General features: G+C 41.0%; 1 protein-coding gene across 6 annotated transcripts in view; it reads left to right on the top strand.

Moving 5' to 3' along the window:
• Positions 1-19,962, top strand: part of LOC128700654 (oligoribonuclease, mitochondrial) — a 49,185-nt gene that overhangs the window by 10,141 nt on the left and 19,082 nt on the right. Inside the window, exons 3-5 of one of the 6 annotated variants that reach the window (XM_070097024.1) lie at positions 2,786-2,879; positions 3,564-3,690; positions 6,377-6,435. In XM_070097024.1, coding sequence (XP_069953125.1) covers positions 2,786-2,879; positions 3,564-3,690; positions 6,377-6,435 — 280 coding nt within the window. The other 5 variants (XM_070097027.1, XM_070097025.1, XM_070097026.1 and 2 more) reach the window with 5 other exon arrangements.

The raw sequence follows: 19,962 nt of genomic DNA, 5'->3' as shown, positions 1-19,962 counted from the left end.
CCTGAATGCTAAAGTAGGAGAAACTTTTAGAGAGGATGTGGTAGGTAAGTTTGGGGTGCCAGGTGTAAATGATAATGGGAGCCCTTTGATTGAACTTTGTATAGAAAGGGGTTTAGTTATAGGTAATACATATTTTAAGAAAAAGAGGATAAATAAGTATACAAGATATGATGTAGGGCAAAATGACAGTAGTTTGTTGGATTATGTATTGGTAGATAAAAGACTGTTGAGTAGACTTCAGGATGTTTATAGAGGGGCCACAGATATATCAGATCACTTTCTAGTTGTAGCTACACTGAGAGTAAAAGGTAGATGGGATACAAGGAGAATAGAAGCATCAGGGAAGAGAGAGGTGAAGGTTTATAAACTAAAAGAGGAGGCAGTTAGGGTAAGATATAAACAGCTATTGGAGGATAGATGGGCTAATGAGAGCATAGGCAATGGGGTCGAAGAGGTATGGGGTAGGTTTAAAAATGTAGTGTTAGAGTGTTCAGCAGAAGTTTGTGGTTACAGGAAAGTGGGTGCGGGAGGGAAGAGGAGCGATTGGTGGAATGATGATGTGAAGAGAGTAGTAAGGGAGAAAAAGTTAGCATATGAGAAGTTTTTACAAAGTAGAAGTGATGCAAGGAGGGAAGAGTATATGGAGAAAAAGAGAGAGGTTAAGAGAGTGGTGAAGCTATGTAAAAAGAGAGCAAATGAGAGAGTGGGTGAGATGTTATCAACAAATTTTGTTGAAACTAAGAAAAAGTTTTGGAGTGAGATTAACAAGTTAAGAAAGCCTAGAGAACAAATGGATTTGTCAGTTAAAAATAGGAGAGGAGAATTATTAAATGGAGAGTTAGAGGTATTGGGAAGATGGATGGAATATTTTGAGGAATTGTTAAATGTTGATGAAGATAGGGAAGCTGTGATTTCGTGTATAGGGCAAGGAGGAACAACATCTTGTAGGAGTGAGGAAGAGCCAGTTGTGAGTGTGGGGGAAGTTCGTGAGGCAGTAGGTAAAATGAAAGGGGGTAAGGCAGCCGGGATTGATGGGATAAAGATAGAAATGTTAAAAGCAGGTGGGGATATAGTTTTGGAGTGGTTGGTACAATTATTTAATAAATGTATGGAAGAGGGTAAGGTACCTAGGGATTGGCAGAGAGCATGCATAGTTCCTTTGTATAAAGGCAAAGGGGATAAAAGAGAGTGCAAAAATTATAGGGGGATAAGTCTGTTGAGTATACCTGGCAAAGTGTATGGTAGAGTTATTATTGAAAGAATTAAGAGCAAGACGGAGAATAGGATAGCAGATGAACAAGGAGGCTTTAGGAAAGGTAGGGGGTGTGTGGACCAGGTGTTTACAGTGAAACATATAAGTGAACAGTATTTAGATAAGGCTAAAGAGGTCTTTGTGGCATTTATGGATTTGGGAAAGGCGTATGACAGGGTGGATAGGGGGGCAATGTGGCAGATGTTGCAGGTGTATGGCGTAGGAGGTAGGTTACTGAAAGCAGTGAAGAGTTTTTACAAGGATAGTGAGGCTCAAGTTAGAGTATGTAGGAAAGAGGGAAATTATTTCCCAGTAAAAGTAGGCCTTAGACAAGGATGTGTGATGTCACCGTGGTTGTTTAATATATTTATAGATGGGGTTGTAAGAGAAGTAAATGCGAGGGTCTTGGCAAGAGGCGTGGAGTTAAAAGATAAAGAATCACACATAAAGTGGGAGTTCTCACAGTTGCTCTTTGCTGATGACACTGTGCTCTTGGGAGATTCTGAAGAGAAGTTGCAGAGATTGGTGGATGAATTTGGTAGGGTGTGCAAAAAAAGAAAATTGAAAGTGAATACAGGAAAGAGTAAGGTTATGAGGATAACAAAAAGATTAGGTGATGAAAGATTGGATATCAGATTGGAGGGAGAGAGTATGGAGGAGGTGAATGTATTCAGATATTTGGGAGTGGACGTGTCAGCGGATGGGTCTATGAAAGATGAGGTGAATCATAGAATTGATGATGGGAAAAGGGTGAGTGGTGCACTTAGGAGTCTGTGGAGACAAAGAACTTTGTCCTTGGAGGCAAAGAGGGGAATGTATGAGAGTATAGTTTTACCAACGCTCTTATATGGGTGTGAAGCATGGGTGATGAATGTTGCAGCGAGGAGAAGGCTGGAGGCAGTGGAGATGTCATGTCTGAGGGCAATGTGTGGTGTGAATATAATGCAGAGAATTCATAGTTTGGAAGTTAGGAGGAGGTGCGGGATTACCAAAACTGTTGTCCAGAGGGCTGAGGAAGGGTTGTTGAGGTGGTTCGGACATGTGGAGAGAATGGAGCGAAACAGAATAACTTCAAGAGTGTATCAGTCTGTAGTGGAAGGAAGGCGGGGTAGGGGTCGGCCTAGGAAAGGTTGGAGGGAGGGGGTAAAGGAGGTTTTGTGTGCGAGGGGCTTGGACTTCCAGCAGGCATGCGTGAGCGTGTTTGATAGGAGTGAATGGAGACAAATGGTTTTTAATACTTGACGTGCTGTTGGAGTGTGAGCAAAGTAACATTTATGAAGGGGTTCAGGGAAACCGGCAGGCCGGACTTGAGTCCTGGAGATGGGAAGTACAGTGCCTGCACTCTGAAGGAGGGGTGTTAATGTTGCAGTTTAAAAACTGTAGTGTAAAGCACCCTTCTGGCAAGACAGTGATGAAGTAAATGATGATGAAAGTTTTTCTTTTTCGGGCCACCCTGCCTTGGTGGGAATCGGCCAGTGTGATAATAAAAAAAAAATAAATAAATAATATTGTTGCTGATTTCCTGGCCAACAGAATGGGTTAACAGATGAATGCCGGAAGAGCACCATAACCCTCTCTGCAGCAGAGGACCAGCTGCTTCAGTTTGTCACACAGCACACCGAGAAGGGTAAGTCTTACCCCATTAAAGGTTGGAGGTTGTGTGATCCTAAAGTGTACACCAATAGGAATCTTAGGCCAGGTCCCAGTCTTCATTTTCAGCTGTGGAGGATCTGTTGATGGAGGAGGATAAGTCTTGAGAGACAGACTGTGTGTCCTTAGAAGAATAGGATTGGACCTTGAAGGAAGGGGAGGAGGCATGGGAATGTCTGGAATCTTAGGAACTCCATTCTCTCTTCTCAACTGCAAGGGTACTTATTCTCTGTGAAAGAGGCTTGGTTCATGAAGGAAGAGTATCTGTCCTTGAAGGAAGGAGTAAAGACCAATCCTGGTCTCCATGACCTAACTTCCCTCTGCCACTAAATATGGCCGACCGAGAAGACTGGTCCAGGGGGTCTCAATGAGGGGCTGGCTGGGCCCCCATACCAGCCGGTGAGATGATAGTCAAACCAGCAATCATCCTAGCAGGCAAGGACTGAGAATGAACTCCTGTAATATGGCTTTCAATTCAAGTGGGAACAGAAGGTGGTGGTGCCATGACTTCTAGGTCTTCTTGATTGCCCAAACTATCAGTGTTTGACATTTTTATAATGAACCTCTTCTCTGGAGAAACCACCTTGTATTTTCCTAACCTAATTTCTTCTTAATTATTTTCTTAAAATATCTTGTAGTTAATTGTCTGTGTTGTCAACAGGCAAGGCTCCTTTGGCTGGCAACACGATACATTCAGATAAAAAGTTCTTGGATAAGTACATGCCTAAACTGATGAATCACCTCCACTACCGCCTTGTTGACGTCTCCACTGTCAAGGAGTTGTGTAGGTGAGCCTCTCTTAAATCTGCCTTGTTTAACCCTTAAACTGTGTTTGATGTGCATTGTACTTCTAATACCAGGATGTGTATGACATATGCTGTACCCAGTTTTTCCTGCCTTCATATTTGTTGATTACCACGACTTTAGGTGGTCATTTGTTTAGGTTGTCTGGCACCTCAGGCCAGAGAAAAAAATTCCTGCTAATGCGTCAGCACAGGAGACATAGTAAAATTGCCCCAGGATTTTGTTCTCAGTGGCTGGCTGGAAAGTTCTGATTCATGTGACAGTGACACCAACAGCAACCCTGACACCACCCTACCAACACCACATGACACCTACAGCTACCCTGCCAACACCACATGTGACACCAGTTACCCTGCCAACAACACTACATGTGACACCACCAGCTACCCTGCCAACAACCCTACATGTGACACCACCAGCTACCCTGCCAACACCACCACATGTGACACCAGCTACCCTGCCAACAACCCTACATGTGACACCAGCTACCCTGCCAACAACCCTACATGTGACACTACCAGTTACCCTACCGACACCATGTGTCACCACCAGCAGCCCTGACATACCAGTTGCACTATCAGTAAAGTTACATGATATTTCTGTGTAACATGCCACTGTGCCTGTCTCCATGTTGCAAAGAATATCACAACTTGAAACAGCAATAATGTCATAATAGTTCCCAGTGCATAGTGTTGCAAGACAAAATCATTCATTAGAATTAAGACAAAACATTTATTGATAGAAATTTAGAGTGAATTTTGAAATTGTGGCTGTTATGACGTGCTTCTCCACCTGTTTCTAATATTTAAACAGCTTGAAACACGTCTATTTTTGTATTAAGATGTTGAAATGCAGTATAATCTTAGTGAAAAAAGATAAATAAATATACATAATTACCTTTTAAGGCAATGCAAAACAAGCCGCTAGAGAATGAGAAACATGAGCTGTAGGCCTTTTACACTTTTGCCAGTGTAAAAGGCCTAGGGAACTATGCACTGGAAATATAAACACATATGCAGTATAATGTGATCCTTTATTGACTACGTTTTGCCCACACAGTGGGCTTTTTCAAGTCGCAAACAGATCTACCTGGGGTGGAAGGGTCGTGAGTATTTATAGTCAGGTTCAGAATGCTGAGGTCAGGTGGAGAATGCTGCATCTGATGATGTACCGAGTGGGGTTATGGAGTCTAAAATCTTGGGTAGCTTGGAAAGGAGATTGGATAAGTTTGTGAGCAGACCTTCTACAGTGTTCTTCCATTCCTGTGTTCTTACGTGGGATAGCGATGAAGAAGTTTCTTGGCAAGTGGTTCAGCTATGTTATAGAAGCCACTATTCTGGCTGAAGTTGTCGGATGTAGAAATAAGTGATGATTCCAGGATTCTTCGGTATTGAGTGTTGTCTTCTGTGGCGATAAGTCTTGAGTTTCTGTAGTTTATCAAGTGGTTGTGTGAATTACGGTGTTGTACACAGGCATTCCTTGTGTCGTCAGACCTGCTTGCGTATTGGTGTTCTGAAATACGTGTTTGGAGGTCCCTTGATGTTTCGCCCACGTATAATTTGTTGCAGTCATTACAAGGGATTATGTATACCCCTGCAGAGGGTGGAAGCTTGTCCTGTCTATCACTGGTAATGTCCTTGATGGTTGTGATTGTGGAGGTAGATACTTGGAATGAGGTATTGGAAAAGATGTTGGAAACGTGTTTGGTAATGGAGTTGGTGGGGAGGACTATGTATCTCTTCTCGGCAGTGTCTTCTCTGGGTGTGTTGAAGATGTTTAATGCCTAGAAGAGATACATAGTCCTCCCCACCAACTCCATTGCCAAACACGTTTCCAACATCTTTTCCAATACCTCATTCCAAGTATCTACCTCCACAACCACGACCATCAAGGACATTACCAGTGATAGACAGGACAAGCTTCCACCCTCTGCAGGGGTATACATAATCCCTTGTAATGACTGCAACAAATTATACGTGGGCGAAACATCAAGGGACCTCCAAACACGTATTTCAGAACACCAATACGCAAGCAGGTCTGACGACACAAGGAATGCCTGTGTACAACACCGTAATTCACACAACCACTTGATAAACTACAGAAACTCAAGACTTATCGCCACAGAAGACAACACTCAATACCGAAGAATCCTGGAATCATCACTTATTTCTATATCCGACAACTTCAACCAGAATAGTGGCTTCTATAACATAGCTGAACCACTTGCCAAGAAACTCCTTCATTGCTATCCCACATAAGAACACAGGAATGGAAGAACACTGTAGAAGGTCTGCTCACAAACTTATCCAATCTCCTTTCCAAGCTACCCAAGATTTTAGACTCTATAACCCCACTCGGTACATCATCAGATGCAGCATTCTCCACCTGACCTCAGCATTCTGAACCTGACAATAAATACTCGCGTCCCTTCCACCCCAGGTAGATCTGTTTGTGACTTGAAAAAGCCCACTGTGTGGGCGAAACGTAGTCAATAAAGGATCACATTATACTGCATGTGTGTTTATATTTCCATTGTGTCGGTATTTTATACCATTTATTTCCAACTATGCACTGTTGTCATGGCTCTTCAAGGACTGTGCACTGTTGCAGTGGCTTTTCAAGAACTATGCACTATTGCAGTTGCTCTTCATGAACTATGCACTGTTGCAGTGGCCCTTCAAGAACTATGTACTGTTGCAGTAGACAGATTGCAGTGGGAATAAATGTCAGTAAGTTTTGATCCGATTTTCGTGTTTTTGGTCATACAGTGGACCCCCGCTTAACGATCACCTCCCAATGCGACCAATTATGTAAGTGTATTTATGTAAGTGCGTTTGTAAGTGTATGTTTGGGGGTCTGAAATGGACTAATCTACTTCACAATATTCCTTATGGGAACAAATTCGGTCAGTACTGGCACCTGAACATACTTCTGGAATGAAAAAATATCGTTAACCGGGGGTCCACTGTATTCTGCTCGGAAAAATAAACATTTTAAAATGCTAAGAAAAATCAATTTTTAATTTGTTCAAATTCTACCACACCACCAGCAGTTTTTTTTTTTTTTTTTTCGGTTCGCCACAGTTTAAGGGTGAAAGACCCAAGACACTGATAAGTTTATAGAGTGTAAATCAGGAACTCTTGTATGATGCAGAAGTTTGTCGTGTAATATCATGCATATGTAGGTGTAGTAGGAGCCCTGTATCCACAGGGGATATGTTCCAAGGACCTGCCATGGATACTGAAACTGTGGATAGTAGCAAACACTATACAGTGGAACCTCAAAAATTGAACTTAATCCGTTCCAGGAGCTAGTTCTAAATTTGAAAAGTCTGAAATTCGAAGCAGTATTTCCCATAAGAAATAATAGAAATACAATTAATCCATTCCAGAAACCCAAAAATATTCACACAAAAAATACATTTTATAGAGATTAATTACAGTTTTACATACAACAAATACTATAGTTTTTAACCCTTTAACTGTTTCCGACGTATAAATACGTCTTACGAGCCAATGTTTCTGACGTATTTATACGCACAAATTCTAGCGGCTTCAAATCGAGCGCCAAAGGCCTGGTAGGCCTACACGGGAGAGAATGGGTCTCAGTGGTGAAAAAAATCTGGGACCCAGCGGTGCATTGTGGGAACGCCATGTTGTCAGTCCATTTTCACCATGCCTCTCGGTAAGAAGTTCCTCACTCCTCGGCGGATTGGAGGTCTTTTGTTCCCAAGTGATAGCTCTAACAGCGATGAAAATGTCAGTGACAGTGAATTCAAGGGTTTTCAAGTGAGTGTTACCGAAAAAAGTGCCCAAGATAACGTAAATAGTGATGAAAACCCAGATGACCCACAACCTTCGACCTCTGGTGCTGTGCCGGCTTGTTCACGTTCACGTTCGCCTGTACCAGGACGAAAGAGGAAACTATTTGGTCGTGTACAACACCCTGATGATAGCAGTGATAGTGATAGTGATTTCAAGGTCATTGAAAGCAGTTCTAGTGACAGTGAGAGTGAATATTCCCCAGTGAAGCGCCAGTATGTACGACGTAGTATGCGGTCTGGTAGTGTTTCATATGTTGTTCCAAGGGGAAGGAAAAACTCTGGGAGCACATCCCGTGGCCCAACACCACGACCTGATAGTGAAGATGACGATATTGTAACGATGGGTATGAATGGTGACAGTGAGGGAGGAGGCAGTGGTGGTGATAGTGAGGGTGGCACGGCCCATGTGGCACCATCACCGGGCCACGCTACTAGCCACGCGGCTGACTCAGCAGAACAACCAGCCTCACCCTACCCCACACTGCCACAACCTGCACCACCACAACCTGCACAGCCACAACCATGGTACAATATCCAGACCCCACCAGCAGACCGCATCTGGGATTGGCAGGACGGTGACGAGTTTGTTCCCAGTCCCCATGACTTTGATGAAACACAAAGTGGAATAAAGCCATCTTGTCCACTTGGGAACAATGCCAGTGAACTGGACTGCTTTGAGTTATTTTTCGATGAACCCCTGATGGACATCATTGTCAGGGAAACAAATACATACTGTGATTACACCATGGCAAATACAATTCTCTCACCAAAATCACGGCTACACAAGTGGAAGGAGACAACTGTGGCAGAGATGTACCTGTTTTTTGCCACAATAATGCTTATGCCACATGTGTATAAGCACACTGTCACCACATACTGGACAACAGATCGCCTGATTTCAACTCCAGCTTTTAGTGACATTATAGGTGTCAATCGTTTCCTGATACTGTTACGTATGTTACACTTTTCAGACAAAACCAGGCCTGACAGAAGCGACAGGTTATATAAGATAAGAAATGTGTTTATGTACCTGAAACAAAAGTGCTGCATGTATTTTTATCCCTTCAGGAAGCTTGTTATTGATGAGTCCTTGATTTTATTCAAAGGAAGACTCTCATTCAAGCAATATATACCAAGCAAGAGGAAACGCTTGGGTATAAAGCTATTTGTACTGTGTGATTGCAGAAGTGGTCTTGTTTTAGATATTATTGTGTACACTGGCAGTAATACTTTGAGAGATACCATGAAGTTATTGGGTATCTCTGGTGATGTGGTTCGAACAATGATGGAACCATATCTTGGTAAGGGGCATATGTTATTTACTGATAACTGGTACACAAGCCCCTTACTCAGTGATTTCTTGCGAGTGAACTTGACAGACGTGTGTGGCACAGTGCGTGGTAATCGCAAACATATGCCAAGGTTCGACGCTGGCACTCGCAGAGGGGAGGTGCAAGCCTTTGCTGCCAATGACATCATGGCATTTCGGTGGCATGACAAACGTGATGTCACATTGTTGACATCAGTTCACACAAACGAAATGGTACCCAGTGGCAGGGACAACAGAGAGACCAATGAACCCATTCTAAAGCCTGCAGCTGTCATGGACTACAACCTCAATATGCGCTTAGTGGACAAATGTGACATGCAGATTGGGTTTGCAGACTGTGTACGCAAGAGTTATAAGTGGTATATCAAACTTTTTTTCCATCTTGTTGATATCTCTATGCTAAATGCTTATAACATATACAAGTTGAAGACCAACAAAGCACCAAAATATGGTGAATTTTGCCTGTCAGTAATCAGACAAATAATTGCAAAGTACCAAGGAGCAACTCCTGCAATAGACCAGCGCCCACAGACGTCATCTCGTATGAGGCCTGGTGATCACTACCCCATACAACTGCCTCCTACTACTGCCAAGAAAAATGCTCAGAAGAGGTGTTACGTATGTATGCATACCACAAAACGCCCACAAACACGCAGAGACACTCGTTTTATGTGTGAGGAGTGTGAAGTGCCACTCTGCATATACCCATGTTTCAAAGAGTTCCACAAGCTGCAGCAGTTCTAGGAACGTGGTTAGTGACTGTACATATGTATATATATTATGGAACAATAGTAATAAACATTGTTTTGTATTGTTTGTTTGTGTAAACAAAGTGTATACACAAACTAATAGTGATAAAGTTTGTTCTGTTATTGTGTTGTAAATAATGAGTGTATATTTGAACAATGCACCTTACATTGGTCTCACAGGCCACATAAGTTACCTGGAAAAGAAAAATATTGAAAAATGCAAGAAACCTTTGAATTAGAGTAAATAAAAGAATACCGGGTGGGCGGCAGTCGCCGCTGTTGCCGTACGCACGTCAATTTCTGCAAACTTTGCGGCTCTATATCTCGGTAAGTACTGATGGCAAAAATTTTTTTTTAGGCTTAAAACACTAGTAAAAATATTCCTAACATTTTCATAAGAAAAAATAATTTTTTTTTTCGAATATTTGGCGACATAGAATGACAGTTTCAGAGAGGGCCCTGAAACAGTCAAAGGGTTAATTATGTATTACCTGGAGTTTACCTGGAGAGAGTTCCGGGGGTCAACGCCCCCGCGGCCCGGTCTGTGACCAGGCCTCCTGGTGGATCAGAGCCTGATCAACCAGGCTGTTGCTGCTGGCTGCACGCAAACCAATGTACGAGCCACAGCCCGGCTGATCAGGAACTGACTTTAGGTGCTTGTCCAGTGCCAGCTTGAAGACTGCCAGGGGTCTGTTGGTAATCCCCCTTATGTGTGCTGGGAGGCAGTTGAACAGTCTCGGGCCCCTGACACTTATTGTATGGTCTCTTAACGTGCTAGTGACACCCCTGCTTTTCATTGGGGGGATGGTGCATCATCTGCCAAGTCTTTTGCTTTCGTAGTGAGTGATTTTCGTGTGCAAGTTCGGTACTAGTCCCTCTAGGATTTTCCAGGTGTATATAATCATGTATCTCTCCCTCCTGCGTTCCAGGGAATACAGGTTTAGGAACCTCAAGTGCTCCCAATAATTGAGGTGTTTTATCTCCGTTATGCACGCCGTGAAAGTTCTCTGTACATTTTCTAGGTCGGCAATTTCACCTGCTTTGAAAGGTGCTGTTAGTGTGCAGCAATATTCCAGCCTAGATAGAACAAGTGACCTGAAGAGTGTCATCATGGGCTTGGCCTCCCTAGTTTTGAAGGTTCTCATTATCCATCCTGTCATTTTTCTAGCAGATGCGATTGATACAATGTTATGGTCAGTAATACATATAAAATAACATTTTTACTTACCTTTATTGAAGATTGGTGATGGCATCTGGAAGATAGGGAGGAGGAGAGAGGGAGTTGGGGTTAGTGTTTGGAAGGAGAATCCCCCTCCATGAGGACTTCAGGTAAAGCCCCCTCTGGGGTTACTTCCCTTCTCTGTCTTTTAATGCCACTAGGACCAGCTTGAGTCACTGGACCCCTGTCTCACAAAATAACTGTCCACAGTCCTCTGTTTCTGGTGCCTCTCTAACATTTCCCTAAAATGGGACATGGTTCTGTCACTGAACTTGTTGCAAAGATGGCTTGTTTCAGCTTGCTCTGGGTGGTACTTCTGCACAAACATTTGGACATGATTCCACTTGGCACAAATCTCCTTAATCTTTGAAGAAGGCACCTCATCCACTCCCTATATTAACACCTTTCGCAACATCAGCTTCCTTGATTTGTTCTTTCTTTGACAGGATAGAATCGATGGTCGACTTGTTTTTCCCATACATCCTGGCAAGCTCAACAAGTCTCACACAACTCTCATACTTCTGTATTATTTCCTTCTTCACATCTATGGTGTTTCTCACTTTCTTTACCACAGGGGTACCACTAGCAAGTTTCTTTGGGCCAATGGCAGCTTATTTCACAGTCATACAAGCACTAAACGCAGTGAAATAATCGTAAAATGCGTGAATGAGAGCGCAGGTTAGTGTTCACTCAAGCATAAACAAAGCTAGACTGCTCACGGCGCCTGCACGGTGACGCGGACAGAGCGGGCCGGCAGACAGGTCCCGTACCCGGCGGTCCGAAAATAGGGGCACGTTCGATAATAGGGACACAGTTTGTCTGAAAAAATGGTCCTATTTTCGAAACGTTCGATATGTGATATGTTCGATTTTTGAGGTTCCACTGTATATATAAGTCCTGTACATACCTATTATAAAGTTTAATTGATAAATTATGGACACAAAGTGGAGAATTATCACTTTTTTACTGATGGGAAGAACGTCATGGCTTCTCTTAGGCTTTGAAGAACTGCCAGCTTTTCTACTTTTACACTTTGTGACCATTATTAGGCAAAATAAGAGGTATTTTTGGGCCATGGTAAACCATGGATAACTGAAACTGCAGATACAGAATCAGTGGATACAGGGGTTCTACTGTATAATGAATTAATGGTTGTTTGTTTTATAATTTAGCAATTACAGTATAATATTCATTTTTTAATGTCTAACACAATGTACACTAGTTTCTTATGGCATTAGATGTATTCTGAGGTGTTTTAGTAATTGAAATGTGGGTATATATTGTTTTCATGAGCATGTGGCATTAACATTAGTGTTGCTAAGAAAAGATATATCTCTACAACAGTAGTGTCTTTTCAGTATCAAAGCCAGAATCTTACTGAAACAACTGTATTAAACGATGTGTATTGGTAATATTGTAATTGTTTGTCTGAGACATAATCTGAATTTTATTTCTTTAATACTTTGGCTGTCTCCCACCAAGGCAGACTGATCCAAAATAAGAAACACATAATCACTGTCTTTGCAGAGGCGCCCAGATATGACAGTTTAGATGTCACTCCAAACAGCCAGTATCCAAAATAAAAAATAATTTTTTCTCATGAAATGATAGAGAATCTTTTCCCAATGATGATGAAACCAAAAGTACGAAATTTCATGGAAATCTTACAGAATTACACTCTCTCAAAGTTAGCAGTCTAGCGATATTCACATATCAGCAGTTTCGCCCATTTTGAGCCCTATTTTGAGCCAATTCCATTGTTCCAGTTGACTGTATTCATAGCTATTTTGCTAGAACTCCTTTTGTTCTGTTGATTGTGTACAAGAAATTAACCATTTACCTGTTTCAACTACCTAATAAAATGATCAGAAATTGGTAATTTGGCCAATTTTATACAAAATTAAAAAAGGACAATTTCAAAATAGGGTCTAGAATTAACAATGCAAACATTCCAAGCACTAAAATAAAATTTTCCCTGTTCATTAGTCGTGTCTCCAGGCCCCTCTTATATTACGCTTGCTTTCCATTTTGAATTTTTATTTACACAATAAATAGAAGATTTACTGTTATGCAAACTACTGCATTATTGTAAGAATAGTATAACTAATATCAGAGCATTTGTGAAAGCATATTAGACCCACTAGTTGATGTGTATTGGACTCGTGACTTGGTTTGTTTACTCTTGAACACCGGCAAAAATCGAACATTTCTGCTACTGTGAGCTCAATTTCAAGGTACTTTTAGTCTGTAAACAATTAAAAAATCATCTCTATTTCTGTAATACAGTAGACCGTTATATTACATGGCAGTTACGTTCCTGAAAATGCCATGTTAGGTAAATCCGTGTTAGATAAACTGAAAAACTTATGGGAAAAGTAGGGTTACGTTCCTGGGAGCCCCCAAAATGCCAAAACTATTTTTTAGACCTCCAGATATTACAAAAATAAAAGTGAATATGTAATTGTAGTTCATCGTAGTGATGTATTATATTGTTTTTACTGCTTAAGACTACAAATGCAACAGAAATAATAGCATATTTATTTTAAATTGTGGGTGCTGGTGTTTGTCGATGATTGTGAAGAGAGTAAAGAGTTATGCTGTAGCCCTACTGGGCTGAGGTGGATGGTAGAGGTTCTGATACTGAAGTCGATGGTTGTACTGGAGTATACATAGATTCTGTAATGGATTTCTGTTCTATTTTACCCTGCAGTACATTATGCAGCTGACGGTAAGGCATCAGATGCCCTACACATTATTTCAGAGCACTGCTTCTAAATTTTCAGGGTCCACCTCAGTGAAAAAGTTAAACTTTAAATCAGTCAGTCAAGTCAGTCAGTAAATCAGTCGACTCAGTCAGTCAAGTCAGTCGACTCAGTCAGTCAAGTCAGTCAGTTATTCATCACACAAACTCGTATATTTACCTCATTCTTTATAAATGTACAAAGTGACGCTTCATTAAAGCCATAGGCTATCTCTTGTCTAATATATCTATTTTCTTTATAGCTCTAAGACTTCAGCACATACCTTTTCTTGCCCCTTTCAGCAACACTTGTATGCCTACTGGATGCCATGATTGCTTGGCAGATACGAGATATGGCAGTTAAAAGATCAAAACACAATTCACAAACACAGCTAGCTCCTAAGACAATGGAACTGAACACACATTCATGAAGACTGAGATGGTGGTAGGTCTCCCCCACCGACCCGCAAGGCAGCAGCTTGAGCTGACGGTAAAGCACTGTTTCAGAGCACTGCTTCTAGATTTGTCAGGGTCGTCTTCAGTGAAAAAGTTTAACTTTAAATCAATCCGTCAAATCAGTCAGTAAAGTCAGTCAAGTAAGTCAGTCAAGTCAGTCATCACACAAACTTGTATATTTACCTCATTCTTTTTAATTGTGCAAAGTGATGCTTCATTAAGGTCATAGGTTATCTCTATTTTCTTCATTAATTCTAAGAATTGAACACTTATACAGGTACCTTTTCTTGCTACTTCTTCAGCAACACTTGTATGCCTACTAGGTGCTATGATTGCTTGGCAGATACAAGATTTATTTTAACTAGTTGGCTGTCTCCCACGGAGGCAGGGTGACCCAAAAAGAGAGAAAATCCCCAAAAAGAAAATACTTTCATCATCATTCAACACTTTCACCTCACTTATACATAATCACTGTTTTTGCAGAGGTGCCCAGAACACAACTGTTTAGCAGCATATACGTATAAAGATGCACAACATATCCCTCCAAACTGTCAATATCCCAAACCCCTCCTTTAAAGTGCAGGCATTGTACTTCCCATTTCCAGTACTCAAGTCTAGCTATATAAAAATAACCGGTTTCCCTGAATCCCTACACTAAAATTACCCTGCTGACACTCCAACAGCTCATCAGGTCCCAAATACCATTCGTCTCCATTCACTCCTATCTAACACTCTCACGCATGCTTGCTGGAAGTCCAAGCCCCTCGCCCACAAAACCTCCTTTACCCCCTCCCTCCAACCTTTTCGAGGACGATCCCTACCCCTCCTTCCTTCCCCTACAGATTTATACGCTCTCCACATCATTCTACTTTGATCCATTCTCTCTAAATGACCAAACCACCTCAACAACCCCTCTTCAGCCCTCTGACTAATACTTTTATTAACTCCACACCTTCTCCTAATTTCCACACTCCGAGTTCTCTGCATAATATTTACACCACACATTGCCCTTAGACAGGACATCTCCACCGTCTCCAAGCGCCTCCTCGCTGCAGCATTTACAACCCAATCTTCACACCTATATAAGAGAGTTGGTACCACTATACAGTGGACCCCCGGTTAACGATATTTTTTCACTCCAGAAGTATGTTCAGGTGCCAGTACTGACCGAATTTGTTCCCATAAGGAATATTGTGAAGTGGATTAGTCCATTTCAGAGCCCCAAACATACACGTACAAACGCACTTACATAAATACACTTACATAATTGGTCGCATTCGGAGGTGATCGTTATGCGGGGGTCCACTGTACTTCCATACATTCCCTTCTTTGCCTCCATAGATAATGTTTTTGTCTCCACATATACCTCAATGCACCACTCAACTTTTTTCCTTCATCACTTCTATGATTAACCTCATCCTTCATACATTCATCTGCTGACATGTCAACTCCCAAATATCTGAAAACATTCGCTTCTTCCATACTCCTTCTCTCCAATTTGATATCCAATTTTTCTTATCTAAATCATTTGATACCCTCATTGCCTTACTCTTTTCTGTGTTCACTTTCAACTTTCTACCTTTTCACACACCCAAACTCATCCACTAACCTTTGCAACTTTTCTTTAGAATCTCCAATAAGCACAGTATCATCAGCAAAAAGCAACTGTGTCAATTCCCATTTTGTATTTGATTCCCCATAATTTAATCCCACCCCTCTCCCGAACACCCTAGCATTTACAACCCCATCTATAAATATATTAACCATGGTGACATTACACATCCTTGTCTAAGACCTACTTTTACTGGGAGGTAGTCTCCCTCTCTTCTACACACCCTAACCTGAGCCTCACTATCCTCATAAAAACTCATTACAGCATTTAGTAATTTACTACCTATTCCATATACTTACAACATCTGCCACATTGCTCCCCTATCCACTCTATCATATGCCTTTTCTAATTCCATAAATGTAATGAAAACTTCCTTACCTTTATCTAAATACTGTTCACATATATGCTTCAATGTAAACACTTGATCTACACATCCCCTTCCCACACTTAAACCTTCTTGCTCATCTGCAATCCTACATCCTGTCTTGCCTCTAATTCTTTCAGTAATAACCCTACCGTACACTTTTCCTGGTATACTCAGTAAACTTATTCCTCTGTAATTTTTACAATCTCTTTTGTCCCCCTTCCCTTTATATAAAGGAATTATACATGCTCTCTGCCAATCCCTAGGCACCTTCCCCTCTTTCATACATTTATTAAACAAAAAAAAACCAACCACTCCAACACTATCCCCCCCTTCCCTGCTTTTAACATTTCTGTCGTGATCCCGTCAGTTTCAGCTGCTTTACCCCCTTTCATTCTACGTAATGCCTCACTCACCTCCCCCACACTCACATTCTGCTCTTCTTCACTCCTAAAAGATGGTATACCTCCCTGGCCAGTGCATGAAATTACCACTTCCCTTTCTTCGTCGACATATAAAAGTTCCCCAAAATATTCCTGCCATCTACCCAATACCTCCATCTCCCCATCTATTAACTCCCCTACTCTGTTTTTAACTAAAAAATCCATTCGTTACCTAGACTTTCTTAACTTGTGTATCTCACTCCAAAACTTTTCTTATTTTCGTCAAAATTTCTTGACAGTGCCTCTCCCACTGTATTATCTGCTCTCCTTTTACACTCTCTCACCATGCTCTTCACCTTTCTTTTACTCTCCATATACTCTGCACTTCTTATAACACTTCTGCTTTGTAAAAAAAAAAACTTATAAGCTACCTTTTTCTCTTTTATGACTCTTTACTTCTTCATTCCACCAATCACTCCTCTTTCCTCCTGCACTCACCCTCCTATAGCCACAAACTTCTGCCCCACATTCTAATATTGCATTTTTAAAACTATTCCAACCCTCTTCAACCCCCCCACTACTCATACTTGCACTAGCTCACCTTTCTGCCAATAGTTGCTTATATCACACCCGAACTTCTTCCTCCCTTTGTTTATACATTTTCACCTCTCTTGTTATTGCCATTTTCCTTTTGTCCCATCTACCTCTTACTCTAACTGAAGCTGCAACTAAATAATGATCTGATATATCAGTTGCCCCTCAATAAACATGTACATCCTGAAGCCTACCCATCAACCTTTTATCCACCAATATATAATCTAACTACTTTCATTACATGCTGTATCATACCTTGTATATTTATTTATCCTCTTTTTCATAAAATATGTATTATAACCAAACCTCTTTCTACACATAGCTCAATTAAAGGCTCCCCATTTTCATTCACCCCTGGCACCCCAAATGTACCTACTACTCACTCCATAACATTTTTACCCACTTTAGCATTGAAATTCCTAACCACAAGTACTCTCACACTTGGTTTAAAACTCCCCACACACTCAACAATTCCCAAAACCTCTCTCTCTCCTCTACACTTCTCTCTTCTCCAGGTGCATATACGCTTACTATAACCCGCTTTTCATACCCAACCTTTATTTTACTCCACATAATCCTTGAATTTATACATTTTTGATACTAAAGAATTTGATATTATTTACTTAGATTTTAGTAAGGCAAAAGCCTTACTGTTAAAGAAAGTGGCAGCTCATGGCATTGGGGGAAAAGTGCTCTCGTGGATCGAGTCATGGCTCACTGACAGGAAGCAGAGAGTGTCCATAAATGGGGTTAAATCCGAGTGGGGATCTGTAACAAGTGGCGTTCCACAGGGATCAGTCTTGGGCCCGTTGTTGTTTATAATATATATCAATGATCTTGATGAGGGAATTACTAGTGATATGAGCAAATTCGCCGATGACACAAAGATAGGTAGGATAATTGATTCAAATGTAGATGTTATGGAACTTCAGGAGGATTTAAACAAACTCTATTCTTGGTCAGAAAAGTGGCAGATGCAGTTCAGTGTAGATAAATGCAAGGTTCTGAAGCTTGGGAGTGCCCATAACCCTAGTACTTAAAAGTTAAATGATGTAGAACTTAGCCATACAGATTGCGAAAAGGACTTGGGGGTTATGGTGAGCAGCAACCTTAAACCAAGACAGCAATGCCTAAGCGTACGTAATAAGGCAAATAGATTACTGGGATTTATATCAAGAAGTGTAAGCAACAGAAGTCCAGAGGTCATACTGCAGCTTTATACATCATTAGTAAGGCCTCACCTAGATTATGCAGCTCAGTTCTGGTCTCCGTATTACAAAATGGACATAAATTCGTTAGAAAACATTCAGCGTAGGATGACTAAATTAATACATAGCATTAGAAATCTTCCTTATGAAGAAAGATTGAAGACTCTTAAGTTACATTCACTTGTTAGACGAAGAATGAGGGGAGACCTGATCGAAGTGTATAAGTGGAAGATAGGTATTAATAAAGGGGATATTAATAAGGTCTTGAGGATGTCTCTCCAAGAGAGAACCCGCAGTAATGGATTTAAATTAGATAAGTTTAGATTTAGAAAGGACATAGGAAAGTATTGGTTTGGAAATAGGGTAGTTGATGAGTGGAACAGTCTACCTAGTTGGGTTATTGAGGCTGGGACTTTGGGTAGTTTCAAATCTAGGTTGGATAAGTACATGAGTGGGAGGGGTTGGATTTGAGTGGGACTTTCACATCAGAGCTTATTTCTTGGGTGGCATTGAAAATTGGGTTGGGCAAATGTTTTGTTAGTGGGATGAATTGTAAAGGACCTGCCTAGTATGGGCCAGCAGGCCTCCTGCAGTGTTCCTCCTTTCTTATGTTCTTATGTAATCCCATTTATTCCTCTCCACTGAAACGTTCCACCCCCTTCAGCTTTGTTTCACTTAAAGCCAGGACATCCAGCTTCTTCTCATTCATAGCATCCACAATCATCTCTCTCTTATTATTTGCACAACATCTATGCACATTCAGACATCCCACAATAATTTTCTTTTTCTTTTTAGTAATCTGTACAGGAAAAGGGGTTACTAGCCCATTGTTCCCGGCATTTTAGTTGACTTTTGCAACACACATGGCTTACGGAGGAAAGATTCTTATTTCGCTTCCCCATGGATATAAAAGGAAGAGTAATGAGAACAAGAACTATTAAGATAAAATCAAAGAAAACTCAGATGAGTGTGTATAAATAAATGTGTACATGTATGTGTTGTGTGGCCTAAGTGTAAGTAGAAGTAGTAAGACGTACCTGTAATCTTGCATATTTATGAGACAGACAAAAGACACCAGCAATCCTACCATCGTGTAACAGTTACATGCTCTCGTTTCACACTCACTTGGCAGGACGGTAGTACCTCCCTGGGTGGTTGCTGTCTACCAACCTACTACCTATATACAAGATATGCCAATTAATTAATTAATTAAGATACAAAATATGGCAATTAGAAGTTCAAAACAATTTACAAACACAGGTAGCTCTTAAGACAATGGAAATGATCATGTATTTACAAAGGCTGGGATAGGGGTGGCGGGAAAGTCGGGGATGGCAGGCGATGATAGTAGGTTTCCCCTGCTGACCCAAAACAAGGCGGCGGCTTCAGCTGAGTAAATTTTTTCCATGCCCGCAAACGAAGTGTTGTATAAAATTATGTCACAGTTTTTCAATAGTGCAATAACCAAAATGTGGCAAATAAATCCGTGTAATATAGCAGTCTAATGTACATTATATTAATACCAATATTTCATTTTACAGTGTTTTCATGGCATACATGTTATCGGCACACACTGTAGATTCCTAGGTTGATAACTATAAAGTCAATGTGACTTATTGTCCCATCTGTTATTAGACAGCTTGGCTGAATTTGTCTGTTTGTATAATCAGATTGCAGTAAATTTGGAACGAGTAATACATTGTCCTGTTGGTTCCACACCCTATTTGCAGATACATGTATCTACTTACAACAAAATCTGCTTGTGTATATGTACTACA

Source organism: Cherax quadricarinatus, chromosome 56 (genome assembly GCF_038502225.1).
Source record: "Cherax quadricarinatus isolate ZL_2023a chromosome 56, ASM3850222v1, whole genome shotgun sequence".
Classification (NCBI taxonomy): Eukaryota; Metazoa; Arthropoda; class Malacostraca; order Decapoda; family Parastacidae; genus Cherax; species Cherax quadricarinatus.
This window is presented reverse-complemented; position numbering and strand designations above follow the sequence as displayed.